This window comes from Callithrix jacchus, chromosome 3 (assembly GCF_049354715.1).
Source record: "Callithrix jacchus isolate 240 chromosome 3, calJac240_pri, whole genome shotgun sequence".
NCBI classification, from domain to species: Eukaryota; Metazoa; Chordata; class Mammalia; order Primates; family Cebidae; genus Callithrix; species Callithrix jacchus.
Genome location: NC_133504.1, coordinates 34,750,391 through 34,769,912, shown reverse-complemented (window position 1 = coordinate 34,769,912; position 19,522 = coordinate 34,750,391). Strand labels below are relative to the sequence as shown.

General features: G+C 32.8%; 1 protein-coding gene across 8 annotated transcripts in view; it reads right to left on the bottom strand.

Moving 5' to 3' along the window:
* Positions 1-2,092: 2,092 nt before the first annotated feature.
* The window catches only part of FSTL5 (follistatin like 5), an 848,028-nt gene continuing 830,598 nt past the window's right edge, over positions 2,093-19,522 (bottom strand). For all 8 annotated transcript variants that reach the window (XM_002745278.7, XM_008992524.5, XM_008992523.5 and 5 more), the window contains one exon: positions 2,093-4,617. In XM_002745278.7, the coding sequence (XP_002745324.3) occupies positions 3,915-4,617 (703 nt within the window). In that variant the 3' untranslated portion in view covers positions 2,093-3,914. The remainder of the gene's footprint in view (positions 4,618-19,522) is intronic.

Genomic DNA, 19,522 nt, shown 5'->3' with positions numbered 1-19,522 from the left:
AATAGCTGTACAGTATCCACTAAAAACCAGAGACAGTTTCATTTTGCTGCTGAATATTACTGAAAAGCTAAGTGCTTTTCCATTTGCTAACAGGACTATGCAATTTATTAAAGGCAAAAAAAAAAAAAAAGCTATGCTCCTATGGTGAAGATTTAGTCTTCTAGAAAGAGGGGAAAATTTATCATGACTTAAGGCAGCAGATGACAATTTCCATAGCATGAATTTCAGAATATGTTTCTGCCTCTGAAGTTTCTCAGGAGAGGTAAATGATATTAGACTGGGATTGAAAGAAAAGTAAAAGAAGATGTTTGGTAGGGGCTTCATTTGTTCTCTTTGCTCATTCATAAAGAACATGGTAAATGCAGCATGTGAAAATATGAGTTCCTAAAATTGCAAATTTGGTTTGTACGTTTTTATTTCATTTTATTGGTTTCCATAAATAGTGAAAACATCATATAAAGATGTTTTCCTGAATATCAATAATGTTCTTAACCTTTTTCTGTCTTTAAATATTTGCACAATATAATAAGTTGTCAGGTATTATTAAACATTATTTTATTATGTAAAATCTTGGTTAGTAAAATTCAACTGAATTAATTTCATTAAAGAAAATTCTGAGAATAACTTTCGAGTGAGAATCAGAAAGGTAATTAGGTCCTAAATCACAAATTTTTTTGAGTGCTTCAACTTTACATGGATATAATTAGTCAGAAGGTAGAATGACTCCTAAAAATTGTATTATTTGCTGTATATGATGACACTTCCCTGGTAGTATATCCATTGCCCTGTATTTCCAATTAATTTGTCTCTTATCCAGCTCTTCATTCTGTCACCTGAATTCAGTTCTCCTTTATGGCTTTTTTATTTCTATCAATGGTGTCATATTTTAGTCTCATCATTTTTATTCCGTTTGTGATCCATATTTATTCAGTTGCCATTTCAGATATGGTTCCTTAACAAGTCTTATTTTTTAAAATTTGCTTTCAATTTAATTGTCATGCATTAAAGGTCCCAAACTCACATTTTTGCAAAAGTTAGCTGAGTAATTCCATTTCCTCCAATTTTCTTATTCTTCAGTTAAATTTTAATTCCACTAAAAAATCATAAATTTAAAAAAATATTGTTTTCACTATCATTTTCTTTTTTTAGAAATTAGTTTTTCAGTATCTACAGAAGCAATAAAGAAATTATAATATTGATCCAAAAATGTGGATTAATTCCAAAATTTTTAACCAGTTTCAATCTTCACCTTTCTCCCTTAAAAGCTGTTTACAACCTACTTTGTCTTACTTATATCAACAATTTTAAATAAATCATTTACTTTCTTTTTCAATTTTGCTCAATTACCTCCCTACACTGTATTTTTATTTTTGCTTTCATACCTTTGCTCATTCCATGCCTGTCATTGCTATAATTTCATTTTTATATTTTGTCTGTTAACAATCTACTCTTTGGGGTTATAGCTTCTTTTTAAGGCAGTTTACTCATAAATTTATCCTAGTTTTTCTTCACTTTCACTTTTTACATACACCCACATTAGTGCTGATAAGACTCTTTACAGTACGCTTTAATCAGGGTGTGCATAGAATCATACACTGCATGCTATTACTTACTCAACCTTTTACTCTGTCTTTGAAGAAAGAAATATCTACTTCTGATGTAACTGTAGCATAAATGTTCATCTGATGTTTTTAAAGCTCACAAATATTAGTATTTTAAAAAGTGACTCAATATTTGTATGATTAATGCTGTAAGGTCATGGAAAGAAAAGCATTTTCTTCTGAGTATAATTTTGATATTCCAGTTCAATATTTTCATGAATACACAACAAAAGAAGAGATTCTGTAGAAATAGACATCATGTTATGAATATATGCCTTGTTGTAAACATTGAAAAATCAAGGGATATTCAATTTAGATTTCATATAAAAAGACAAACTAACTTCTTCTTCCTTGATTGATCTCAGTTTACCTTACCTTCACCTGATCTCATCACTTTAAGAATAATGCCGAGTACTACACTATATCTGAAGCATTGGGAGAATTTTAAAAAAATGTTATGCATATTAAATCACTGACTGAACTCTCAAGGGTTAAAATGTAAGAGGTTTATTCTCCTTTTATCAAGCAATGTCTACAGACAGAGCATCCACATGATGTAAGCTACAAAAGAGGAATGTATGCGACAGACTTATATTAAATCATTAAGTCACAGACATTTTATATGATTCATGTTCACAAGGAAGAAAACTGCTAAAAAGTAAAGCAGATTCAATAAGTAGAAACATAAGCTGATTTTTGTTGTTTATTAAATCTACCTTGCATAATGTTTCTGCTAAGAAGAAATCCACTGTATCACACAGCTCAGGATGCTATATACACATAAGATATTACACACTATAAAATTTCAGGTTTCTAAGCAGTTTTACACAATTTAAACTTGAGTAAAATTTGTGTATTTAAAAAAGACCTTACTGGATTATCTTAAGTAAACGGAGGTCATTTCAACAGCCCATGAACATTTTTGCAACAAGAAAAACAAAAATAGGTATGAAGATTTTCAAAACATGTAAGCTATTACTTTAAGCCTGGATAATTATCTGCTTATTTCAATAAACTACCTCTCTAGCTTTAATCTACTTCTGCTGGCCTTCTCATTTCCTCTTAAATCAGAAGAGAAGCAACGATTTTTACTTCTCTACAGTGTCTCAGTAGGAGGATTAGTTAGGTTTCAAATTATAGCACATAGTGAGAAGGTGCTTTTAGGATTACATACATGAATTAAAGAAATCATTTGGGGAAGTTATTTGGAATAAAGGTTTTTGATACATTATATTTAAATAGCAAAATCAATGAAGAAGTGTATTTTACTTACCATTGTGGGGCTACCCCTTTATTCCCAACTTATATTACTAATTCTTCTAAGCCACTAATACCTCATCAATTCTATTGCCAGTTTTCTTTTCCTAGATTTTAATTTCCCTTATATGATTTACTTTAGCAGACCAAGGTAAATATTTCTTTTTTTGAACTGAAAGCTCCTGATGATGCAATATTGGGCTACATGAAAGTAACTATCTATTAAGAAAGAGTCTATTCTGCTAGTAATAAACATCTGTAGGCAGTTGACATCCCAGACAAACTTGCATTAAAAATATAATGCACTCTAGTGATTGATAGCAAAATGAGTAGATTGCAAATATTTTGATTGTAATTATTTTTTCTCCCTTCCTCCCCATCTTCTATAGCATGCTGCAGATTATACAGTAAATGTCAAGTAGAGATTGATACCTGTATACAACCTAAGGCCAACGTATGCCTTCAACTGATATTTCATTGAGGATTAGACAGAAGACTGAAAGCAGGATTTGGCGCAAGAGATGTTTTCTAACAACAAGAGATTTATAGTTATGAGGGCATTTAGTATGCAGGCTTTAGTCTTCTTTTTCCTCCTTTGACATTCCCTTCAAGGCACAAAATATTATAAACAGTGGACAGGACCGAATGTTTTGAATTAAGAATTTTAAGGTTCCACAACACCTTTTATTTCTTGTTTAATCATACCAAAAGGACAGAGAAAAAAAATAAACTACCCTCAAAATGAAATAATGCTTAAGTCATCTGAAATTCCCTGCAGTTTAGTTTTTTAAATGATTTAAATCCTATTTTATTGTTTAAAGCATAATTACACATTTGATTCTTGTGACTCATGATTTCTCATTAAATATTGTGGTAAAGATTTCTAATTAACCAATATTAATAATTGTGTATGTCTTAGTCAAAAACAATTTATTTTATTTAGACCAACCAAGTAAATTTTGTTTGGCTAGGATATAAACTTGCAAAGTTGTTAAACAATGGATTAAGTGCAATGTATTGTAAAACTCTTCATTCAATAATTGTATCATAGGGCTTTTAGGCATCTCCAACCCAAATGACTGTATTTCCTTTCTCAACTTCAGTGATCTCACAGTTTAATTTATTGAGTCGTCCATCTAGTATAAAGAGAGAGTCCTTGGAAGGTGTCATCAGGTATTGACCGAACAAGCCACTGTCCTGGATTTGCCTGTTTTTCTTGTTCCACGGCCATTCTTCTGCCTTGAGTGGTTCCTTGAGACTCTTTATCATCTTGACCTTCCCAGAAGAGAGCTCTACAAAAAGCACATCAGTTTGTGTGCTTGAACTACCATAGATGTTATATTGGTGGGCTTCGGTAAAGGATGGCTGAAATGCTAGATCAGATATGTGCAGATTTGTGTGAATAACAAAAGCCTCCTGTATTTCTCCTCTGATGGTTATATATTGAACCCTTACAAGACCTTTCACGTCATTAATGCTGACAAGGTAGTGGCCATCTGGAGAAACATATGGAGTGCCCGTCACATCACTATTAAACCCAATGACTGAGTCAGTTACACCGTCCACCATGACCTGGGAGGGAACTGCCCCAGTGCTGTCAGGTTTGCAGCCAATGAAGTAGTAGCCTCCCATGTGCGTATAAGCCAGTGACTGAGGAACACACTTATAGTCCTTCAAGTTAATTGTCTTGATGTACGACATGGTTTCAAGATCAATTTTTTGTAGTGCAGCTTCATCTTTATGAAGAATAAATCCAAATCTGAAAAAAATAAAAATCTGAGTTAGACAGGAAAAACAATCGAGTTTTTGCCTTAAGAAAAAACTATATACAGGTAGAAAGTTCCATCACAAGCCCAGGCTCTAATTCTCAGGCAAAGCAGCAATTTGTGTTACAATTGTGCTAGAATTAATCTTTAGCTTGTGCCACTCTCCTTCTTTCTCTAGGTCATTCTTTCATTACATCCAAATCATCATAACTCATGATGTAGAAAGAAAGATAATTAAAAGCAATACATCTAGTTAATTGCAGCAACAAATTTTAACATAGAGGGGAAGAAGTATACATTATTTCAAAATTCTGTAAACCATCTGATCTTAAATAAACTTGGTTAACTACTGACAACCCAGAAAGTGTAAAAGGCTTGAATATATATCAGTTTCATTTATTTGATTTACTTATTATATTGTGTTTTGACCATCAAATAAGTGCGACACTCATGATTATTTAGATAAAGTTAAGGAGAACATTTTTCAACCTTTCCATGTTTATATTGTTATTTTTAAAGATATGCTTGCATTTTATTTGTTATCCTATAATGAATAATGAATAACTTTATTTTTGTATTAAAGCCAATTAAACAATTTTTGTTTGTTTGCTTTGTTGGTCTTAGATTATTGCAGTACTTTTCAAAGCATTTGCACTAAATGTTGGCTAATAATGAATAGAGATACCTGTGCAAGTATAAATATAGTTTTAAACTCACCTAGAACACAAGCAGCTTTCTAGCAAAAATAAGTTAAACAAGACACAATGAAATAGAAACTATTAAACAAAATTATATCCAAAGTGGATTTGGTCAATGGAATTGTAAAGGACTTTTATTTATGTTTGAATTAATAATATTGATTAAGTCACCTCCTAATAGTTCTAAAAGCTCATAAAAATAAAAACAAGAGAAATATTTTTCTATTCCCTATGTTCATAAGTAAAACAATGAAATGACCTTACTATAAGTATTAAGATAAAGCAAAACAAAAACTCTAAAGATAGCCAATTATGTTATCATCACCTTTGTAATTATCTTTATGCTAATTATCACACATAGTTTTATTTATGTAAAAATAAAATGACCATTTCCACAAATAGTACAAAATATGGTGCAATCAGGGTAATATCTCCTTAAAATTTCAAATGTAAGCATGTAGCAAGCTCAAAAATATACATGAACTTAGGTATCAAATATCATAGAAAAATAAATATTCTCAAAAATCAGTCCTGTTGTGCAATTGCAGAAGAAAGAGAGTGCCTAAGCACAGATGCTTTACAAAAATAGACATAAAATTGTAATTGCTTCCATTCTTCTTACATTAAATGTGGTTGACAAACCATATTATCATTTGAACTATATTTAAAATTTATGATGAGACTATTTGTTGTCATTGGAAATAATAGAAATTCTTCTATATGAAAGAAAATTTTCAATGTATATTTATAAAGCTTTCTTAAATATTTGTTAAACAATTAGTAAATACAAGACACTGGAAATGTATTGGAGATCAACGTAACTCTCCCTGTCTCCAATGAGTCTACACATTTTGTGTGATAACAAAGTGAAACAGGGCTAGTGAATAAAGCTTGATTTTAGTATTCTGCTATACTATTATCTAATTTAGTAACTGTTTCTTGTTCCATATATTTGAAATGGCAAAAAGCAACATATTTGAAAATAATATTTTGAGTGTATCTCTGAATCATGCCCACCACTTGTAGCTTTTTTGCTAGCTCTTTATTCTGTCCTTAATAAATGTGTTTGTGACTTTTCAGTAAACACAGCTCATACCGTACCCATTCAGGATAAATCTTTAGTCTTGATTATGATGGTATGAAGAAACATTCACACTGTTGATAATTACTTATAAATATTTTCATTTAAATATTAATGCCTTGTACATAAACCTAGTGTAGTTTTAAAATCCTGAGTACTAATGTATAAAAAAGTTTCAAACTGTCAACTGAGTCCCATATTTCTGTGTCTGCAGCAAAAAATTATAAACATCTTAAGTATCACTATGTAACCTCAGATTTGTCTGATAAAATAACTCCATTTACTATAAACAAAAATATAATATTTTTCTGTTAATGGACCACTGTTAAGGATATTTAGGTGGGTAAATATATTGGTATTATTTGAAAATCATGAATTATGTTGAAAAATATATTTCTGTTATAAATTGTACATGAGCCCAGAGGAAAAGCCGTAATAGGCTCATTGAATAAAAGCAATAAGCCAAACAAGGTTTGGCATTTCAGCTCTCCTCTTAACCTTGAGTCTTCTAGTCCCTTTGGGCTAGATTTCTGAATGCTAATGAGGAAGAATGAGACAAGCTCTCTTTACTCCTGAACAATTTTAACTTTGATACTATCAAATGTACTCAAGTTGTCTGTGATAAAATCTAGCTACTTTTGGAAGTAATTAAAATTTTAAAAAATGGTCCACTTAAAAATGCAGAAGATCCATGAGGGGGGCTAAAATTACATCTATTTTGGCATCTGCATTGTATCTCCTTTAGGGCTAGAGATCTAGCTACATAAGCAGATGCATGAGAATGCCTGCAGTTTTTCACCACTGATTTATTGGTTAGGAAGTGGTGTCTCTAATTCAAAATTTCCCCTAGTACAGATTGATATTCAGAAGTCTCCCACTGTTCATTAGTCTCTGATTAATATTTACGAGGCTCTCAACTTTCATGCCTGCTTAGTATAAAATCCTGCACAGTATTAGGTCTAACATAGTTTGTCTAGTATTTGTCAGGATGTATACAGAAAGTTGAAGATTGAGAAATAAGAGAGTTAAAATTGCTCTCAAAATCACTGCTTTTTCTGGAAATTCATGCCCTAAGAAAGTATGGGCTCTCTGTATAGCATTGTGTGGATTGTCAAATTTGGTGAAAAGAGTTATAATAACTTTTTATTTCCAAATCGTTTTCTGAATGTCTGATCAATGTAGTTTATTATAAAGTTCATAAAAGCCTCAACTTTAATTATTGCTTTTATGATTTAAGCTAAGATTCTGAAATGATTCATATGAAGAGATTTGTTTTGGATGAAGTAAGGGCTTTCATTCCAAGCTAACTTATTTTCATGATCCAGATTTTCAAAATAATAGACCTTACATAAATGTGACCTTACGTAAAGTCCTTGACTTCCAGGAGTTCCAATTCCCTCATCAGCAGGAAAAAGATAAAAGTACTACCTTCTCTGAGGATGACAGTAAATGCATGCATATAACCAGGCACGCAGTAGATTCTCAATAAATAGAAATTGCCAGTCCTTTACAACTTGAATAGCCTTATTTTCTGATTATTAATCACATAAAACATTTTCTATGGGACAAAAGATTATTATAACCCAAGGATGAGAAAAACAAAACAAACCTATTATCAATTTTTCTGTGCAGCTAATATCTGCACAGTGTTAAAAATAAATAGTGATACCCAAGTGTGGCTATAAAAATACATGTTTTTCTTCTTGCTCTCACTTGTGCCAACAGTATCAATGTCTGGTCCACATACTGGTTTATCCCCAAATACATCACATTGTTAAAAATGAAGACAGTCTAGCTCGCTCCACCTCCACCTTCATTAGAGGCACTGCCTCAGTACCTACTGAGAACATAGAGGAGGGGCTGTGGTGGACTAGGTGAACCCGAGCTCTGCACAGATGATGAGATTTGAAATAGATCCTTGGCTTACTCAAGAATATTAGCTAAAAGTCACAAAAAAATGTTCTGGCTTACTTTAGGACCTCAATATCTATGGATATGGAGAGTGGTAGTCAGCATTTATGTTATGGCAATTCAGGAGACTTGTAAGGGAAATTATTTGGCAGAGGAAGACAGAGAACAGTTTTGAGATGCATGGTTGAAACACCACAAAGCCTGATAGAGTCAGTGTGTGAAGGTCTCCACATCCCAAAAAGCCAACCAGCAGTTCTTGCAGTTGAATAATGAATAGTTTCCCATGTCCTTTGCTCAGTCCCCAATCACACAGTCTCATAAAAGAGGATTTCAGTCTCTGTCACTTGAGCACTTGCCATGTTGTAGTGTTCCTAATCACCTGAGATGCTACTGAAGAAATCTCATGATTGCAAGCAATTCCTGTGTAAATTTGTCACGGTCATCACCAAGAGCAATGTCCTCATATGGTCCCAGATACATTAAAGCTTATAAGTAAAGAACTCCAGAAGATTTGCACAATAACAATTTTTGTGTCTCCTGGTTCTTAACACAGCATGAACCGTCTCCAGAGTCCCTGAAGCTTATCATCTCAACTGTTCTTCTTACTACTGACTTTCAGTGTTTAACCACTGTGGCTCAACCTCCATACAAATAGCTGGGAAAGGACTAGATGCTTCCTCTCCATTCCTATATGATCGTCATCCTCAAACACCATCATCTACACCACCTCAGATTTGAAAACAAGTCTTTGCATGCGCATTAATGGTTTCAAATGAAAATTAGTGAGTGGTGACTGGTTGTATTTGAGGAATGGGTTAGCCAGACACTCTCCTGTTATAAACACCAACCGTGCTGCAATTCACATCTAAAACAAAAGCATTTTGAAAGCTGTTCTGAGGTCCCAATTATTCAAGTCATATTCTTTGAAAAAAAAATTTCCAGAATCACAGATTTTGACCAGCCATAGGAATTGTATGATGGGAATTTTACTTGTGAAGGCTTAAACCCAAAACACACAATGAAGTGGTTAATGTTTAATAAATAAGTGTGAATAGGATTATTAATATCTAGCTTTTCTTATGGGATTATAAATGTCATGCTCTTCTAACTGAAAGGTAAAAAATGCTGAACATTTAAGATACTATAATCATAATTTTTCCCATATGCATAATTAATATATAAACTCACATGTACAATATGCTGTTTCAATGACATCTTCCATTATGCTACAGCTGACACAGTATTTTCATGGACGTAAACCATAAATCTGACATGAGTTATCATTCATTTATTTATGAATAAATAAATATAAAGGAATTTATATTTAGTTGTTTTCTATTATCACACACCAAACCTTGTAAGAAAAGATGGAATGCTCTTCCTCTTTTTACTCAAGTACTAGAGGATTTAGTTTTTATCTGAACATCATCACATAGATAGTTCGGCAAAACAAATCTGTTTATAAAGAGTGGTCACATTCAGGTTTGGGAGAAGAGAAGCAGAAAGAAGCAGAATTGCCACATTTTGTAAAGATTTATTATGAGAGCAAGGACAGTTTCTCAATGGTCCTAATGCTTAGATGTTTTTGAGAATTATAGCATTTTTAAGTTTTCTGTTTCCAAAGCACAGAATGTACTTCTGTAAGTACATTATAGAAATTCTACATTACACATTTTTGCTACATTACTTCTTTCTTAAATTTTCATTTTAAATTTTTTTGTTAAAGAATGTGCCTCTGAATATGGAAGTCCTCATTTTCTTTCAGTATTTTATTTATTCTGATATGTAGGGAGTCTAGTTGTTCTAGGCAAAATCAAAACTTAAATGCATAATTTAGTTATAGAACATTCAGAATGTCTAATTGCTTAACAAACTTGGTATTGTAGTATAGAGGTCTATCACTTCTAGTGAGTAATTGGTACATATGGCAAAGTCAGATTTTTAAATTTTAGACTTTATTTACTTATTTTTTGGAAAAGGGTTTTTACTCTGTTGCCCAGGCTGGAGTACAGTGACCTGATCTTAAGTAACTGTAGCCTCTGACTCCTGGGATCAAGGGAATCCCTGTCTCAGATTTCTGAGTAGCTAGGACTAGAGGCATATACTAGCATGCTCTGATAATCTAATATTTTGTATAGATGGATCTTGCTGTGTTGCCAAGGCTAGCCTTGAACTCCTGGATTCAAGGGATCCTCCCACCTTGGCCTCACAGTGTGCTGAGATTATAGAAATAAACCACTGTGCCCTGCTAAAATCTATGTGCATCACATATATTGTAGATTGTATTTCAAATATTAAAGCCCTCTACCTCTTTTTGAGGAGATTAAGAGCTTAGGACACAAAACTGACTATTATGTTTTAAGGTGGTATTTTATATAATTGGTTTTTCCTCCTACTTTGGGATTGAAAAAACAACCTGAAAATCTGAAAAGAGTAGCCTCCCTAAAGTTACTCATTTTTCTGATTAAGATGTGTTTTATGTAGAAGTTGATCGATTCAGAGGTGGAATAGCAGAAACAGAGTAAGCAATTAAAAGAGGTAGAAACAGAAAAGTCAGATGAAACAAAGGCAAAAGCATGGCCGGGCCCTGTGGCTCGTGCCTGCAATCTCAGCACACTGGGAGGCCGGGACAGGTGGATCCCTTGAGGCCATGTATTCAAGACCAGCCTGGTCAACACAGCGAAACACCCTCTCTACTAAAAATACAAAAGTTAGCCAGGTTTGGTGGCATGCACCTGTAGTCCTGGCTACTTGGGATGCTGATATGGGAAGATCACTTGAACCCAGGAAGTGGAGGTTGCAGTGAGTCAAGATCAAGCCACTGCACTTCAGCCTGCAGAAAAGAGTTAGACTTTCTCAAAAAAAAAAAAAAAAAGCAAAAGCAGTTTTAAGGTCTATTAATCAGTCAAAAATATTATCAACGTGTCCATTCTAAACATGCAAGACAGAAATGGTAAGTGAAAGAAAAGTTTTATGAAGAAACAGGTTTTGCATGGGTTGGATTCTAGATACCATATGACCAAATTCAATAATTATTCATAACCTACTATGTGTATACACTGTGTAAAATACTATGAAGGAAATGGAGGAAAATAAATGGTCTCTATCCTTAAGGTAGACTACAGTCAAGCAGCAGGGTGCTTCTACTCCTATGCCCTGACTTTCAAAGAGTGTTTCCGGAATCTCTTCAAAGATGGGAGAAGGGATGGATGTAGCTACATCCTGACTTCAACTAATAAATTACATTTTTTGTTATGTTAGGCTTTCATTTGAAGAGAGAGTTTATACTGGTCTAGATCCCAGAAGAAAAGGGAAAATGCTAATTGGAATAGATCAAGACAGGCACAATAAGGTGACTATTTGCAGAGAAGTGTCAACTGACCACAAGGGATAGTGCAGTAATATGAGGAGAGTAACAATGAAGCTGTTACCCCTGCTAGTCCTGGAAGAAAGGAGCTATTTGCAAATGTGTGCTTTGTGAGAAGCTGTGAACTCTGATCTGAGGAAACCACTGCTCTCTGCAAATGAGCAGACAAGGAGCTGATGGCAGGGACTAGGACTCTGGTCCCACTCCTTGTAATCAGTCAGACCTCTCATTTTCCAAGCCAACCAGTATTGGGATGGAGGGCAAGGTGGAGATACCTGGAGATGAAATGCAGAACAGGGTTCCTTAGCTAAATAGTCTGAAAAACTCAAGGCTACTGAATGTATAGAGCTACGTGGAATGAGGATTGTGACATGTATATTTAGTTTCTAATTGGGATAATTAGCCAACTGATAAAGAAAAACTGTATCAACTTTGCAAGTTGAAGAACATAATTTTTTTAACTTTTTACCCAAAATGAACATTTAGGTAATATTTTTTTACTTCTGGTAAAGTTTCAGAAAATGCTTCTTAACATTTAATTAAAGGTAAAATACACATAATTTTAATCACCGTGTAGTAAAGTTTACACACATGATAGATACTAGTTGCTGTACTATTTTCCTAAAACCGTTAACATTTTTTTCAGAGACACTAAAAGTGCCTGAGTAATTACTGCTTACCAGACTATATAATATACATAAAATAGGTTGTAATATATGTTTAGAAACTTATCTGGATCTGCTTATGTGTAAATTAGGGAAAATAAGGTCAAAGTTGTGTTTTGCTTTTAGAGTCTCCAAATTACCTCTAAATAAACATTTGGAAGAATTTTAGCCTTTGACTCCTATGTTTTACTTGACCTATTCAATTAATGGTTGGTTTTATTTAACTATAACTGATTTAAGAAGAAATAGCCTTTTTGTAGATAGCAAATTTTGAATCAAAGACAAGATAAATCCTGAAGGGATTTAAGTAGCAAACAGATTCTAGAAGCGAGTATTCTGAAAACCTCCAAGTGAACTAATTCACCAGGTCAAAGGCTATTACCAAAATTATATTTTAGAACTAAAAATATAATATTAACCATTATAACAATAAAAGATGAAGATTTTTAGCTGATTAGAAATTGCAAAGAGGGAGCAAAGATAATAAAATAGAATACAGGTAGCACTAGAAAATCAACTATAAACCTACTGTTAAAATGGAATAATTCAAAATGTCAAGGGGCACAAAATAATATTCAGATATTAATATTTGTATACATACAAAAACTAACTGAGAGAGAATGGGAAAAATGACTGACTAATATTAGCAACTAAAAAGGTAAAATATCTATAAACACCCTGAAACAGAAATATATTTTTCTTTATATTACAATTAAACGTGACTAAAATAAGTAGAAATCCATCGTATTCCTTTAAAATATGTTACAACTCAGTCTATAAATTTAACATACTCTTTCAAAATATTAACATTTAGCAATTAGATTGGATAATTCTAAAATCTAAACACACTAATGCTGTTTAACTTGGTAAACTTAGTGTAAAGTTTATGAAAACCCTACCAAAAAGGAGCCAATAAGTTTTGAGAAGAAAAACTGTGGGAAAGTTATTCTTCTGCATATTCATTCATATTATATAGGTTCTATAAGGAAGACAGTGAATAATTTATTTATGAAGAAAGAGAAAGACCAATGAAATAAACAGAACATTCAAATATACTACGTATTCAGAGGCTGCAGGTGGAAAGTAATGGACTATTCAATAAAATCGAGACCGATACAAAGCTACCTAAACAGAAAAACGAACAGTTGAACTACTGCCTTAAATGCTAGATCATTATAATAGTGGTCTCCAACTAATCCTACCTGCCAGTATCAATGCCTTGGGTAGTTCTCTCCCACACTGACCCTGTTTATGCCCATGGAACATAAGCAAACAGGAGGGAAGCAGAGACTTGATCACTTAGGGATTTACTCTTAGAGTACTGCAGTCACTTTTCAAAGAATGTTGTATAGCATAATTGATGATAAAAAAAAAAACACACACACACACACAAAGAGAAGCCCACCCATCCTAGGTATCCTAGCTGAGCTCAGCCACCAACCAATCTAAAAGTGACCAAAGTTACATGAACGCATACACGATGGATTAAGTAAAATATGGTGGGCCAAACTATAGATTTCTATAGATGATTATAAAACAGTAGACTAAATATGTACAAAGCAACAAGAATATTTCTTCAAAATGTAGAATTGAAAGAAAATAAGTAAGACACAAGTGTGGTGACTCATGCCTGTAATCCTAGCACTTTGGGAGATCAAGGTGCAGATCACCTGAGGTCAAGTTCGAGACAAGCCTGGCCAACGTGGTGAAACTCCACCTTTACTAAAAATACAAAGAAAAAAAAAAAACAGCTGGGCATAGTGGTGTGTGCCTTTAATCCCAGCTACTCAGGAGGCTGAAGAAGGAGAATGGCTTGAACCTGGGAGGCAAAGGTTACAGTGAGCTGAGATTGTGCCACTGTACTCCAGGTGGGTGATAGGGCAAGACTCTGTCTCAAAAAAAAAAAAAAAAAAAAAGAAAAAGAAAAGAAGTAAGACACAGTACAGAATATAGGCCATATTATTATTTATATAAATAAAAAATGGAAAAAAAAAAACAGACAAGCCAAAAAGCAACACCCTTACACCCATTTTATAAGACAAATACAAAGCAAAGGATACTTTAAACATGAGAGGTGTTGACTACGTGGTTTGGAGAATGAAATTAAAGTGTGGAATAAAAATAAAAACAATTGGCCATGGGTGATGGCTCACCCCTGTAATCCCGGTGCTCTGAGAGGCTGAGGTGGACGGATCACCTGAGTTTGGGAGTTGGAGACCAGATTGACGAACATGGAGAAACCTGGTCTCTACTAAAAATACAAAATTAGCCAGTATGGTGGCACATGCTACTCAGGAGGCTGAGGCAGGAGAATCACTTGAACCTGGGAGGTGGAGGTTGAAGTGAGCTGAGATTATGCCATTGCACTCCAGCCTGGACAAGAAATGTGAAACTCTTTTCTGAAAAGAAAAGAAAGGAAGAAGAAAGGAAGAAGAAAGGAAGAGAGAGAAGGAAGGAAGGAAGGAAAGAAGGGAGGGAGGGAGGGAGGAAGGAAGGAAGGAAGGAAGGAAGGAAGGAAGGAAGGAAGGAAGGAAGGAAGGAAGGAAAGAAGGAAGGAAGGAGGGAATGAGGAAGGAGGGAAGGAGGAAAGGAGGGAAGGAGGGAGGGAGGGAAGGAGGAAAGGAGGAAGGGAGGGAGGGAGGGAAGGAAGGAAGGAAGGAAGGAAGGAAGGAAGGAAGGAAGGAAGGAAGGAAGGAAGGTTGAAAAATAAAAGAAGGATCTTGTACATATAAAAAATTTTGATATTCTGTAAACTAGGGAGTCTAATGAATTAACTCAACTCTCTTTACTCTCTTCCACCCAAAATAAAAAGAGCAATTGTGTATTTTGAGGATGAGAGTAGCCCTTTACAAGTGTAGAAACTGTTAGGTGAAAGGCAGGGGACAGAAGGGAGATTTTTAAGGATATATAACTTCTGTATGCATGTTTTTCACCATGTGAATTTCTTACGCATTCAACAAATTTTGTTCTAGGGCAGAAGGACAAAGAAAAACTGTTAGATGTTATTTTCCAAAATATAATATAAATTTCCTGATTTTATATAGTACTTGGATATGTATGTATACATGCCCATAAAAAATTATATATATGCACATACATAGTACACTCCACTGTTATCTATTTAAACAATGTAGTGATGTTTTAACAAGGCAGAAAATATTGATGGTATAGAATAAAGACTTTAGAAGCAAACATATCATATGTGTAAAATTAATAATAAAATAAAGGTAGCATTTTATATCAGCAGGAAGATTTAGGCTATATGATAGAGTGGCTTGAGCTAACCACTGTATAATCTAGTGTATTGAGGTAATTTAATATTAAAAATCATGTATAATATTTGAAGATTGGTGTCAGTACTATTATGACACTATTAGAAACAATACATAATTGAGGAAGAGGCTTTTTAAAGCAAGATAAATGTCATATAAATTAAAAGCATAAAGCTTGATAAAGGTGACTATTACAAATAAACACATGAGAGAAAATATGATAGAAAAGGTCAATATTCTGACTATAAAATGAATTATTAATAATCAAAAAGAAAATAACTGAAAAGAAAATGTAACAAAAAATGACTAGTACTCGTATAGGAGAAGAATTAATAATCTATAAATATCAGAAGATTCACAACCTTATAAATAATTAGTTGAATGTAAATTAAATCCCTAAAAGATACATTTATTTTCACCAATTAATTAGCAACAATAAAGTGTGTTAAGATCCAAGACTGGTAAAGATGTGAACAAATATAATCTCTCATATATTATTGGTAGAAACAATTGTTTTAGGTTTTCTGGATAATAATTTGGCATTATTTCATAAAAGTTGTGACTCTGCTTTGAAAAAGCAATAATGTCTGTCAGTATTTCCCCTTAATAAATGCTTATAAATGTCCACAAAGTAGCACACACAAGGATATTTATTGCAGCTCTGGTTGCAACAAGAAAATGTAGAAATATTCAAATGTAAAACAATAGAGAAATGCTTAAACTATGAACTTTCCACCAAATGAAATTCCACACTACAGTTGTAAAAATGATAGTGTATTAGTATTGACACAGAGATGTCTCCAAAATTATTCATTTTTAATTGAATACATTCCATATACAAAAATACTACATATTTTAATAATCTTTTATGTAATTTCTTCAGTATATAGTCAGAGATTACTCAACAACCTGTCCCATTCTCCTAAAGTGCTAGGAGCCCTTATAAAAACAAACTTTTACTTATTATCATATATACTTCTGCATGGATTGGCTAGCACTTCTATGCATCAAAATATAGAAAGAAAATATTCAGTCCCTGAATGCACCCAATCTTGTCTGATCTTGGAAGCTAAGCAGGGTCAGACCCGGTTAGTACTTGAATGGGAGAAAATATTCAACTTTTCAACTTCATTATTTTTTAACTAAATGAAATTGCATCAGTTAGATATCATTTTAATTTTCACAAATTAGAAGAACATAATTTTAAAGAGTGCTCAATGGAATTGACACTTTCTTCTATTCCTAATGGCAGTGTAACTTGTATGTACAAAATAATTAGTAATTAGCATAAAAGGTCTTCCACATATGACTGCCCCTTGTGATACTGACTCACTTCCTGGTCAAGTATTCTCAGGAAATAATAATAAATATGTATAAAACTTTATACACAAACACATTCTTATTATTATGTGTGGTGCAAAACATTTTAAGCAATTCAAAAGCCCAGATATAAATAAATATGGAAATGACAAGCGGTATAGCCACTTGGTGTAATAGAATACACATATTGTGAGGATGTTTCTTAAACATTCATTTAAGACTCAATAAATTATATAAAAAATAGCACAGTGGTGTATGAATAGTGCTAAAAATAAAATAAGCAAAGTCTATACATGGACCAAAGAGATACATGCTCAGAGGTTAACTGTGGTTATGGAGAACTGCATTAAAACGTAGGGGATAGACACTGATGTCATGCATGGTCAAAAACTTTTCGCTCTCCAAAAATGTAATTACTAATAGTCTACTGTTGATCTGAAGCCTTATTAATATAAACATTTAATTAACACATATTTTGTGTGTTACATAAATTATATACTTTATTCTTACAATAAAGTAAGTTAGAGGAAAGAAAATGCTATTTAGAAAATCATAAGGAAGAGAAAATAAATTTACAGTACTGTACTATATTTCTCATTGCCATAAGCTTGCATCATCTGTTTACAACACGAATAATCTGTCTAAAATGGCAGGAAACCACAGCTATAGACCTGAATCTACAGTACATATCAAGCAAATGAACCTTTTTTTTTTAACATCGTGACTTTATTCTGATCCTTGGGAGCACTTCCACATCACTTAGTGGTACTTTGTATGTGACTCATAGTGTTATTCAAAGTTTATGGCATTGCATGGAACATGGTAAAAAATACTTGAGCACCGTGAGTGAGTGATCATTGTTTACTGTGATACGAAATTTACTGGAGAAGATGAAATGCTCACGCGGAGTGGAGAAGATTGCATTTTAAGAGGATACTCCCAACACTTAAGCTCACTGAAAGAGCAGTAGGAGGTGGCTAAGTAGTACAGTATGTACTACAGTTAATTTTATGCAGTCATTATTTAATATTGAATCTTGGTTTGTTTACATTTCTCTGGACTGTGAATGGCAAGTGATTCTGTGCACAAGTCTGGATAAATTTTAACTTATAGTAGATTTGTGTGTATTTAATAATAATAAATAATAAAATAGACTAGTATCTAAATATGTGCTTCATAATATATGTAACTTTTATTTCATTTCTTCTTACATGGTTCATCTGAGAATTTTTTTCAAATTGTCCAAATCTCCAAAACAAATTTTAATATATTTATTGAAATAACATCAGTGTTTAAGTGAGCCAATGTTCAAACCTATATTATTCAAGGGTCAACTGCATTTTAACTTGTTTGGTTTGTGTTTGCAGTCTTTGCTCAGTAGACATAAATGCTTTTGTACTAACAAAAAATATATACATAGATACATAATTAGATGAGTAGATAAAAATACAAAAATATATATGAGCTCTAGATAAAATTTCAGATAGTTCTCATGATTACTTATCATTTTAAACTTGAATGAACATATGTTTCTCGGAATCCATATATATATATATATGCAGACAGTACTTGATGCTTTGGTGAAAAGATTCATCCATATAAAAGATCCATCTTTAAGGAACTATAGGTTCAAGATACACGTGGTGAATCATTTACAAAATACCAGAATATGTTTAGATATAAAACTTAATAGAAATATTTATAAATAAAAAGATTCCTTATAGTATAGTTGAATCAATCAGGGGAATAATAAAGCTATAAGTAAATAGTATAAGAAAAGGCATAGTAACTAAATATCATGTAGAGAAACAATGACAGCATTATAATCTATTAAATAATATAGGCAAATAAATTTTGTATTACAATGACACTAAAGGTTTCCAGGATAAAATGCTTGCAGGTATTATTTTAGTAAATAGAAGTGTACATGAGGAAACAATTCAATAGTAAAATTATAATAAATTATTTATCCTCTTAAGACATCGTTCTATTGTTAATCAGAGATAATTTTTTATAGTTCCCTAAACTATTCTCTCCTTGAAAATCTATTTTGAATTTCAACCCAGGATTAACTAATTACTTTTCACAACTTCTGTACTCAAAATGACACCTTTGATAATTTTCTTGACTCTCATTTTCAACAACATTTGATTGTTTTCATTTTTAATTTTATCATGTGCAATTTAGTGACTGAACTTTAGAATTTAACATTGAATGTGGTTTTGCTGCAATTTTCTGAGAAGGCATAGTTATATTAGAGATTGAACTAAGCACACAAAATACATAGGTGAAGACAAACAAGACTGAAGTTGTTGAATATTATAACTACTTCATCCATTCTACCTGAAAACGTAATCTTACTAAATTTAGTATCTTTTCTCTGATGACTACTTTTTTAATTGACACAGTGATGTTATGGAGAAACATGTTGAGAACTTTTATGAGGAAGAAAGTAGAAGCAGAAAGCCAAAGTATGTTGAAAATACTTAAGTTGTAAGTCTGCCTCAATACTGTCATTGCACTGGTTTGGTTTTTGTTTATAATGGTGATTATGCTAAATTCAAGAATATTCAGAGAATAAATT